Below are 12,155 nucleotides of genomic sequence, written 5' to 3' on the forward strand. Positions count from 1 at the left end.
AAAATAAATATAAACAAAAAAAATTCTATGCACTAGACGCGTTTTGTCCTAAACCTCAGTCATCTGAAAAACTAAGGCCCAGTGGGCACTGTAGTCCAGCCCATCTGAAAACTTGAACACGATTGTGTCTGCCCAATTTTCATGGTTTTAATTTCTGATTGATGACAAGACTTGGGCTTGTGTCTGGATTGACTCAAAGGAATTTTCTATTTCCATGTTTCATTATTGGGTAACCGCTTATTCCTCTGTTGAACCTTTACAGCAAAATCAGCACTAGAAGATTTGGTATCTTTTTCCTTCATCAAATCTTCTTGAAACTAGACATATTTTAGTACAAATTCACATAATATAATTAAAAAAATGTAGGGGGGGCCTAGTGGCTACATAGCCCCCCAAAGAATACAATGTTCCAAATAATTGAATCTCCCTATGTTTCTTCATCTCTTTTAGAAAATAACTCTATGCTCCTATATTTTTTACCTGTTGAACTGCATAACCTGCGGTGCGAACCTCAGCAGCCTATCCAATGCATTGTATGTGAATTTTCTTGCAAACAAGACACAAACATTGGTCTTCTTACCATTGTACTCACAACTCCCACCTCTCCTCAACTTCTCCAAGAACTCCGGGGTGACATCTGTCCTGATGAACTTGGATGGGTGGGGCCCGCCCCTCGACCAGTCCACCCATGTCAAAGTCCTGTTTGAGTTCCTCTCCCCAAACTTCATGCTCACAAATGTCGGCAAGTAATGCTCATCAGCATAACATGAACCATTGCAGTAGTGTTGGAACACTGGGAAGTAGTTCTTGTCTGCAATAACCTCTAAGGCAAGATCTCTGTCCATCCCAAACCATTGGGACCCCTTTCTCCATTGCTCAAGCTTGATCATGGGGCCCATCTGATGGCTGTATCGCCCTCGCCCCACCGGGCCAGGCAGATCATATGCCTCCACGAAGTTTTGGGTGGAGTTGATCAAGTAAGAGTAGATGGTGGAGAAGTTGTAGAGGGGAATGCATGATTCAGAGAGGAGAACAAAATGTTGGTTTGAGAAATCAAGAAGAGCATTGGCTAGCAATCTCCTTTCGGCTTCTATCATGTTCACGTTGCCCCATTGAACTTCCTGCAATAATTTTATTCATAAATGCCTTGTGTTAGATAAAATTCATCAAAGATCATAATCTAGGAGACAACTATACCAACAATCCTTAAGATTCAGACACAACACTCTTATTTTTCAAAAAATTATCACTACAACATTGGTCGTTGTACTTTACATTACAAGTAATAGAGATGAAAGATAGTAGAACAGAATGTGGATTGATTTTGATGAGGATAAGGTTGAAAAAAAATCTTCCTTCATAATTGTTGAAAGACATGTTATGGCCAAAAGGGTTGGGTCGGAAAGCAGCAGCCATTGCTTTTCAAAGAGTAAATATGAGGGCCTATTCTTGTATTTCTGAGTTTTGCATCGCTATTAATATGAATGCTATCCCCATTTGTCCTTGATGATGATGATGATGGGTTAGCATCAAGGCCATGGGCACTGTGCTGCCTCATTAAATCACACACATGGCTATTTCTATTTCTGGTGGCATAGCCTACCGATCATCAAATTCTTCCGTCAATCAATAAATGCGATTCTTGGTGGTCGGCTTCGGGATAATCACGTTCCTCAATGTATAAGATTCACGTGTTGCCTACTTCGAAATGGAGGGACGTGATTTCACCAAGAACGACCACCTATAAATTCACAATCAAACAGTAAACATGTTTGATGTTGAGAGGAGTTTCTTTTGGGTAGTTGCAAAATCACAGAATGATGTAAAGTTCATAGCATAATTGGGATACAAGATTGTTATGTTAGCATGATCATCAACTGATCTAATGGTCTGAAAGCCTAAATGGTCTTTGGAAAAATGTAGCATGGCTTTAAAATCTATACCTAGTTGTCAGCTAGAACCTCACACGTTCCACTATGTGTTTTGTGTACGTTGTTGGAGGTTGACCAAGTCATGATCTAGCATAATTGTGAAAAACATGGGAAGTTTTAATTAAATCGGGTTTGGCTAGCCATAAATTAATTATATGATAAGTATAATACACATTTAGTATAAGTAATGTATAATTTAGAAAAAATAACGAATTATATGATAAGTATATCACATTTATTTTGTAATTAATTTAATTCGATAAATTAATTCGGGTAAAAAATTTTTTAAAAAAAATATCTCTTTGTTGAGTATTTAATTCTACATTTATCCCTAGTTTCTCCGTTGAGAAGGGTGACAGCAGCAGCATAAACAGATAAACAGATCAAGTTGGTAAGCGCTTTTTAGGCCACCCCTGCCGACCTCCGTTAATTACAAAGGTGATTAGCAATAAACAAGACAGAGCACCCTAAGAATTAATGACACTTTTTCGAATTAATCTTCTATCACAACAAAGAAAAATTTTAGCTCGGACTAAGTTTGGCAGAACCAAAGTATTCACAAAGTAAGTATGATATAGTTGATACGTGATTAATCACTTTTCCTTAACACACCAACCACACAACACGTATATTACACTTGTCATATAATTTATTCAGATTGTATCGAGGTCCGTGTTGTACTTTTATTACATTCACATTTACTATATAAACACTGCTCATATAAAATTCACATCATTTTATTATCTAATAAAATATTTATATTTATTATAATAAAAAATTTAGTTTGAGAATTAACAAATATAATGCCCTATCAAGCAAAAATTAATACAAGAAATAAAATTATAATAATTATCTGAAACTGACCTTACTAGGAATCCTCCTGCCATGAAAAACCGAACCCTCAGGCTCCGACCCATTGAAAGATGGATCCGAGTGCACGTAAACCGAGTACAACCCGTCGTGCCCCTTGAAGAATTTCTCCCACAGCGGCGCTAAAACCACCGGCCCTCGTGTCAAGAACATGAACGCCACCTTGGGCACGCGTTTGAATGGAAATTCTTGGATTTTAGGAGCCATAGATGCTCTCCATAGGAGTTCTTGATCGGTCATTTCATGCATCACGGTAGGTGGCTGTAGGAACTCCGCCCACCTAACCATATCGCTTGTCTTTGAAGTATTCTTGATCTCCGGAGTGGAGGATGAGAAGGTCGGCGTCGTCGTGGTCGGCGGTTGGTCCAGTATTGATTGAGAGGTGAAGATGGAGAATTGACCGTTTGTGACTTGAAGGTTGAATGAGAAGCTTCTGTAGTGGAAGCAGAAGATGATCCCGAAAGTTAACCCGAATATGAAGAAGAAGAGGTAGGAGAGGAGGTTGAGTAGAGGGAATGGGGTGTTCATCAGTTTTCCGGCGACTGATGAAAATGGGCTCTGGCCGTTGTTTTTCATCTTGACGGGGCGGCGGCGGTGTTTCTTCACTTGAATTGTGACGAATGAAGAATCTTGAGTTGCTTCCAATGGTGGAGATTGAAATGGAGAATTGAGGAAGCAATGGGAATTAAATTGATGAAGAAGAATAGAAGAAGAATATATATATAAAAGTTTTGGGGTATTGTAAGAAGAAAATTCAAAAAAGCAACTTAGGAAGATAAATAATTGGTAGGGATACAGACAACTAACTGGCAATTGATGTTTGTCTGTATCAGATTATACTATGTTTACCTCTACTTATATCAAATTAATTATGAAAACTAAGCTTGGTTTGGAGGAGAAGGCACAACTATCTAATGATTTGTTGTGGCTTGGCCTTGTTTTTGTTTTTCACCAATATATTAATATAATTATAAATAAATTATAACAATACATATAAAATAAGACAAATATGTACACATATAACAAAATTTAAATTCGTAATCTCGACTTATTCATAAAATTTCCACTTTAACTTTAATAATTAGATTAAGACATTATTGGTATTACTTGGCGTTGTTGCTGCCCGTAAAACTTAATTTTCGTGAATAATAATATAATGCTACTGTTCGATATTGACGTTTTTGTCAAAATTATGTTTTTACATTATGGAACGATACATAAAATGCGCTTTCTTCGTACTTGGGTTTGAACATGTGGAAAATTAACACGTTTCATAGTCAAAACCTTCTGATCGTCAAATGTTGTGGATTTTCGAACTCGCCAAGGTCATAACTCATAACACGGATGGGATGGGGAGCTATCACAGGGTATAACTCAAAACAATTAAAAGATTAAGGGGTTGTTTTCGGAAAAGTATTTTTCAACTTCCAGATTTAAAGAAAAGTTTTTTAACATTGAAAAGTATTACAAACACTTTATAAGAAAGGTAAATTATTATTAAAATTTGTAATAACTATAAATATTTCTTATTATTTAAAAAATTATAAATACTTTTTAAAAATAAACAATGGGATATCACAAACGAATATTTGTTAGATGATTATTAAATTCAAAAATATTTATTACATATATATAAAAAAATATTTATAATTTTTAAATAATAAAATTTATTTATAATTATAATAAATATCATGAAAGTCCGTTATAATTTATCGGGTAAAATTCATTTTACTCCCTGACTTTTTTATTCTAACTTCAAAATAATCCCCATCTTTTCAACATACTTTAAATTAGTCCTTCCGACAAATGACATTCCTATATTACCCTTATGAAACTCTTTTTCTTTTTATATAAAATTATTTGTCATTCACTTTTTATTTTTAATTACAATTAGGTCCTTATACTTTTAACTTTGAAAAATATAATCGTTTTAATCGAAATAATTTACCTTTAAAATGAAGTGAGGCGCGGGGGAGAGGCGGTGGGGGTACAAATGTCATTTTCTTATTTTAGGACGAGTAGAAAACAACGACGAAAATCACAACTTTGTAAAGAATTTTGCAGGATGACTTTCTCTTCCCGGTAAAATCGGAATAAATGATTCAAGCATTTTTGGAATTTTTGAAGCAATTATTATATGATTTAATTAATATTTTAATAACTAAATAATACATTAATTTTAACGATACATTAATATTCAAATAATGCTTCGAATATAACTAAAAAATAAAAAAAACTACAATAAACTCACTTAAAGTGATATAAGTACTCACACTTTCAGTAAAACTCGAACTCATAATTTCAAATTTGTTCATGAGACCACAATTTCGTATACTTGTTCATAAGACATCACAGATTGGATTTTAAGGATTTTAAAATTTATGATGATTTATTTTTTAAGCTTGTCCAGTTGATTACACGTTACAAAGAATTTCAAATTCTCAAACTCGTATTTTAATCTATACTTTATGGTATTATAGTAAAATTCAAATGCCTTTATTATGGAGTCATTTAAAATAATTTTTAGAAATACAAATCATTCTGTCCAAATATGACATAAAAGAAATTGAAATACAGATGAAGATGATAATAAAAATAGATATTTTGAATTAATTTCTGGGCCACACTTCTCCAATTGGTTGTGAGGACCTAACAAGAACTGCTTAATTGGTAGACTGCCCAATCAATAACTGTAACGAAAGTTCCTATCCCAAATACAATGTAATAAGTCATTTGTTTCAATCCTTAGTCTATGCCTTAATTATAGTCAATTTTAAGAAACTGTTTGCCCAAATTTATTCATAATATCTTATAATCTTGTACATGCAGTAATAAGCATTATTAGCAATATATAACTGATCGAAAAGGTAAAATGTCAAATTTGCATAATTAATATTGCCACCTTACCTTGAGTGGCGAGCTTTAGGTGTCACGATAAAAAAGTTGTAAGTTCGAGTCCTACGAATATAAGTATTTTAATTTACTTTTAATAGTAGTATGTTGTTTTTTGATTTACTTTGAATTTGTTGATTGATTTAAAAGTATTAATGTATTGTGTACTAAATGTTATAATAATAATAGTTGATCTATCAACGTAACTTTTTAAAATAATAATAATAATAATAATGGCAGTTTAGAATGAGAAAATTATTGCAGAATTTAATGGGAAATTGGTGTTATAATTACATTAAATTTTAAAAAAATATTATAATTATCCCTAACATATAAACACATAAAAATAAATACAGAGATCAGAAGTTACAACGTAATGCAGGTAAAGAGTGGGAATAAGCAATGTGATGCAATTGGAGAAACAATAATGGAAATTTAAATGGGCTCGGATCTCAATATTACCCATTAACCCTACCCTACCCTACCCTACCCTACCCCCTCGAGGCAAGACAAAGTCCAATTTCTGTTATGAACAAGTCAAAATCCTCGCTCTCATCTCTGCATGTGTCTTTTGCTTTAAAATATTATTCATTATTATTACATTTGAAATATATTAGTTGTGCATATATATATATATATATATGTTGGTTTAGGACAAGTCAACTGTCCATGCAATGTGAAGGTAGTCAATTGAAAGGTTATCGATTCTACTTGGACTCATTAGCAATATAAAAAATTGAATTCATTCTAAGTTTTTGTTTCCTTCATTAACGTAGAAACGCAGGTTCCACCTAACTACACTTCACCCCTCTTCTAGCTTTTGAACCAACTTGTAAGTTATTAGCGACGGTAGCATACAGTTTTTAAATTGTAATAGTTGGATGTTGGTTATGATTATTACTAATCATTTAAAGATAGCCATATTCAATTCATATTTATGAGGTGTAATTATTATGAAATCCAATACAGGGTTGAACAATTATAGTTCCCCACAAAGATCAAATTTCCACTCATAATGCGGAAAATTATGAAATAAAATAAGGGCCTGTATTTTTGTCTAAGTTGCCTACAATCCATCATAGCAACTGTTGATCTTTATCACATTTAAGTACTGATCATTGGACACTGGACACTTCTACTACATTAACTCCTATAAATATTGGTAGCTCCACAAGATATGTATACATTTATGACTGTGAGGTATAACTCTACGACCCCGATATAATTTAATCCAATTATTTTAAACTTCCAAGAGTTTTTGGTTGGAGGTGTGCTACAAGTCAATCCACCATTCAATCAAGGATAAGATCACACTTCAAACTTTTACTCACCTCGACATGTTATCACTTACCTCAATTCAAATCAAAATTGATAGACGATATTTCCTCCTTCCTCCTTGTACACAAATTCCAATGACACACTCAATTTTTTTTTTTTTTTTGCATCTAAAATTATAAAAAAAACGAAAAGAAAAGAAAAAAAGAGGTTCAAATATATTTCCAGCGTTTTATGTCTTGAAAAACAATCCAAGGAAAACATTCCAAGATCCGCTCAAACCGGCCGAGACATTTCGCGACAATGCTAAGCAAAGGTTTGTAAAGCATTGATTAGGATGAGACATCCTTAAATTATGGAGGACGCTAAATTCAGCTCATCTCATTATTTCAGATCCATGTAGACGTAACACAATCCCTCAGTTTCCACTTCCCATGTATGTTCAGGCCTGGCTGGTCCGCTGTGTTGCTGAAAATTGGTGAAGCGCGAGCGCAGGCCTACCCCGTTGGTCAAAGCCCAAGTCCAGTACCCACCCCTTATAGCCTGATCTCTTCAAATGTGGACCGCACTCAACCCATTTGACAAAACGTCTAATTAGGGTCGAGCTCGACGCTTATGTATTGAACTAAAAATTGATGCACATGGCATGTATATCCATCCGAGCTTGAATCAGACGTCCTCTTAGATCGTGTAGATAGTCATTATGAACTCAAATAGAGTTTTGGAATTCTATTTTAGCAATATCCCGATGCTCAAGTTGATGAGGTCGTTCAGGAGTGAGTCATACTAGTTAAATTACTCTTACGACTTTTTACTTTAGAAATGCATTGGGATCGGTCATATCAAATATATGACGTGCAGTATAATATGAGCTTTTATGTAATGGCCCAATATTTGGATTTGAATAACCCAATGTATGAACATTACTTTGTAGGCAACCTTTGCAAGAGCAACAACCCATGAAACCCCATCATAATCTTGAGAAAGCACGGATGACCGTCGTTTATACAAACCGAACGGAACTCACATGTGACCATACAATTAGAACATAAATATGAATATTCTATTAGATCCATTAGTTTATTTGAGCGTCGTAGTGTCCCCGTTGGGGCAATCCCGACTCTCCTAACCTTGTATTGTCAAGTTATTCTTGAACCTCAAAGTAGTAAAGAAGTCGATCATGATCAATCTATGATCTCGATACCATGACCATGATCAAAGTACTTTTAGCTCCATTGATTGAGTTTGATTCCATTCAGACGGAACCAAAAGTGTTGGATAAAATTGGTCCAGACAACACAGGCATTGTTCCTGAAAATCACTTGCTCTATATGAAGTATGATTTCCTACTGGATTTCCTCTAGTCTTTTCACTCCACATGGATAACTTCAATCAGTAGAGGATTTTTGGTGTGACATTTACAGTGAAAGGTCCTTTATGTTTCCATGGAAAACAAGAGATGTAAAATGATGCACATCATATTCCCTCCAAAAGTGAGCTATAACAGGCCTTTCTGCTTTCTTATGTATTTTATTGGTGACTCATATTTGCACTAGATCAAAAAGACCTCCACTGAAAATTTAACTTGATTCTTGATTTTACTCATTATGTTGAAATTATAAAAATCTTCTCCTCTACTTTTATGTGCTAAGCAGGTAAAACAATTGCAGTCACTTTTCATTTGGGATTAAACATTATTATCCCATTAAATTTCTAAATGATATACATGTTCAGATAAAACAAACGACAAGTTAACGCTATTAATTTAAAACGAAAACTTTTATATATGATTTCACGAAAAGAAGTTTACAATGTATAATGTCTACACTAACTAGAGCAAAAACCTGTACTTTTACGGAAGTGTTTAGTTTTAAAAAAAACATATAAGTAATTAAGGCGTAAAAGTTGAGAGTGTTTGAAAATAATATTTATAAACAGAAAAAAAAAATTGATATTGAAGTGTTCCGTAAGAAAAGTTTGTGTTTTACCAATTTATTTATAAAATTATCTAACTACTCTTATAAGTGGATAGCTTTTAGCAGAATATTGGAATGCAAAATTTTTAAAATATACAAAAAATAGTTCAGATAAAAAAAATAAAAAAAAAGTTCTACTTATTTATAAAAATGCCTTAAGCTACAAAATAATATTATATTGTTACCAACTTATAGCTTGTAGCTTAATTTAAGAGAAGTATAAACAAAGTTGTATTTCGAAACCCCATCGTTTAGTTTAATATTATTTTGAAGCACTAAAAAATCCTAAATCACTCTGTTTAAGCAATGTCAATTGATCCATCTTCAGTGATCTCCTTTCACTTATTTGGCAATAGACCACACTTGAAAAGTGTTGTTTTTATGTTTATATATAAGTGTGAAAAGGACAGCCTTATCTAATCTAATCACCCAAAAAAGTAGGAAAACGATAAGAGTGGAAGAAGATGAAAATCTAGGCATATGACAACAAATGGTTGTGGTCTATGGTGGAATAATTCAAAAGTAGTGGGGTGAGTTTTTAATTGCAGAAAGTGGGCAGACCATAAGTATACCACACGCTTGGGTATATAATATTGGACAATGGAAAGTATAGTTGGCCATTGAGGGGGGAAATAATTTTGTATGAATCAACTATTTTATGTGGATTGTTCATCAAGTGAGATACACAGTCAAGACCAATGTTTTGTGGGGATTTGATGGGGTTTGTCTGTTGTGTTTTCTTTTGACTTTTCTTACCTAATTGCCAAGATTAAGATGAAGAGGGAGTTTGGTTGAAATTAGTTGAAATATTTTAAAATTTTTATGAATGAAATATAGAGTTTCACAAGATAGTATGATGTGTATTAGAAATTATCATGTTTTTTTAGATTAAGTTCGTACATAATAAATCTAAATTTAGGCAGTTTTAATTCTCTAAATACATGACATATAAGATAAGAAATTGTAAGAATCATACCGAGAAGTCTTTAGTTATAACCCTCTGATCCCAAAGTCAGTGAAGTTGTGTAGGAGAAATTAGAGGCAACAGACGAGCTTGAGCCCAAAATACTATGTTCAAAACTCACGAGCCGGCTTGCAAGCTTTTTTCAATTTTATTTTTAATTTTTTTAAATATTTAACTCATATATTATAATTGTTAGGCAATATCACATATTTTAAATTTAGCTAATGATAAAATACATATATATATAATCTCTATACAAAAATAAGTTTAATCAACAAGTTAGTAAGTTCATTATTGTTACTATATATTTTTTATTTTATATTCATTATTAATTTTTTAAATTATCTAATAGTTGAAGAAAATTAAAAATATATTTTTGTTAAATAATTTAGGCTTCCCAATCTAGCATAATAAAAAAAATTCTAAACTAATTTTTATTTTAATTATCAATTTAATAATAATAATAATAATAATAAAAAGGCTCCAGCTGGAGCTCGAGCTAGAATTTTTTGCCGAGCTCGACTCATTTACACACCTAGAAAAAATATAAAAAATTGTAGGAGTATAGTAACAAAAAGTTATATGTGGAATATGAAAAATTGGCATCTATAAATTTTATGAGTTATACGATTTCAAGTAAACTATCCAAAAATAATCAGAAGATCAACATGAGTCTATATATATATATATTCAAACATGATTCGGGTCGGAACCGGTCAAAATGACTTAAATAAAAATACGCAGATTTTGACTTGTTTTGTAATTAATAGGATGGAAACTTCATGTGATAGCTTTCACATCAAGTGGTAATGTAATTGATACCTCTAGACATGAATATCCCGACTTGGCAGGATGAATTTAAAGTAGAACTGCGTCCGGGTTCACGCACAACCCCAAGTACATATTTTAAGGATTTCGAGGCCGTGGGCACAAGAGGAAGTCACTGGAGTAGAAACCCTCTCCAACTTCCACATTTGTTTAATTATGTATGAATAAGCACTAATGAGGTTTTAGTTCAGTCGGTAAAATTAAAATTTTATAATTTTTTAGTTATGAGTTTGGGTCCTTTCAATATTTATGTTGGTTTATTTTAATAATAGTTGTTTAATTTTATATATTTAATATTAATAATTAATGTATATGTTGTTGATAATTGAAAATCATAAAGCAATTATGATTGATTCATTATGTATGAATAAGATGCACAAACAATCTGTAGGCACGTCCAATTGTTAATGCTACTAGTAGTCCGTACATATAGGATTATTAATTTGTATTGTGTTAAATCTTTGAATAATGAAAAGTAGTTCACAACTTGACATTTATGCCACTCAAAAAAGTAGTAATGGTGCTTAAAAACACATTTTAAATAAATAATATCCTGAATTCTTCTTTCCTTACACGGCGCATCATTACACCACTAATGCTATCATTCCATATATAGAACATCGATCGTAGAAATACCAACAAAGATTTTCTTCTCTTTTCTCGTGTAATTTTTACATTTATTTATAAACAATCACAATTTAAACATAATTTATATTGTAACTGATAAGACGGGTATATAATTAACGTTTTGTTGCATAAATACTGTCTAGCAAAAAGTTTTGTGGGTTTATTTTTTAACACACATTTCGATTGGGAGAAAAGATTTTTAAATTTATAAATTGTAAAAACTGATCGTCTTAGAGACTGATGAAATCATGAAATCGATAACATCAATTACATGTGATGGAGCTTATAACTCAATTTTTTTTTTCTCTCCCTATAAAGAAAAACTTATTCAAGGGCAAAATATACTCTTTTTAAATATTATTTTTCCTAACTTAATTATTTTCTCAAAAAAAATTGTATTTTTATTATTTTTTGTTTCTAACTAATATAATCTTTTTAAATATTCACTCCATTTTCAAAAGTTTTATGCGTACATTAGAATAACAAAAATTACTTTTTATCTTACAATTGAGAAGTAAATTGGATATGCTTACTCAAAACGATATATTGAATAAATGGGTCAATTTCATATGTGTTACAATTCTTCATGTTAATAAATTCCGGCTTGAATCCAAACTAGGTTAATTAGCTTTAAACTCCTTTTAAAATTATAAAATTACACTTGTAATTCATTTGCGAATTTTTTGTCTAACCACACACACCGCACACGCACACACACAGTGCATGCACACACACACACACACACTGCACTCACACACCCCCCACACACACACACCGCACACGCACACACAC

At 32.4% G+C, this 12,155-nt stretch overlaps 1 protein-coding gene across 1 annotated transcript; it reads right to left on the minus strand.

The window, feature by feature from the left end:
- On the minus strand, positions 215-3,639 carry LOC105156363. Its single transcript, XM_011072475.2, has 2 exons — positions 2,796-3,639; positions 215-1,121 (listed from the first exon to the last, which is right to left on the minus strand). Exons 1-2 carry the CDS (start codon positions 3,375-3,377, stop codon positions 477-479), a joined length of 1,227 nt encoding a protein of 408 aa, XP_011070777.1. The 5' UTR covers positions 3,378-3,639; the 3' UTR covers positions 215-476.

Source organism: Sesamum indicum, linkage group LG2, assembly GCF_000512975.1.
Source record: "Sesamum indicum cultivar Zhongzhi No. 13 linkage group LG2, S_indicum_v1.0, whole genome shotgun sequence".
Lineage (NCBI taxonomy): Eukaryota > Viridiplantae > Streptophyta > Magnoliopsida > Lamiales > Pedaliaceae > Sesamum > Sesamum indicum.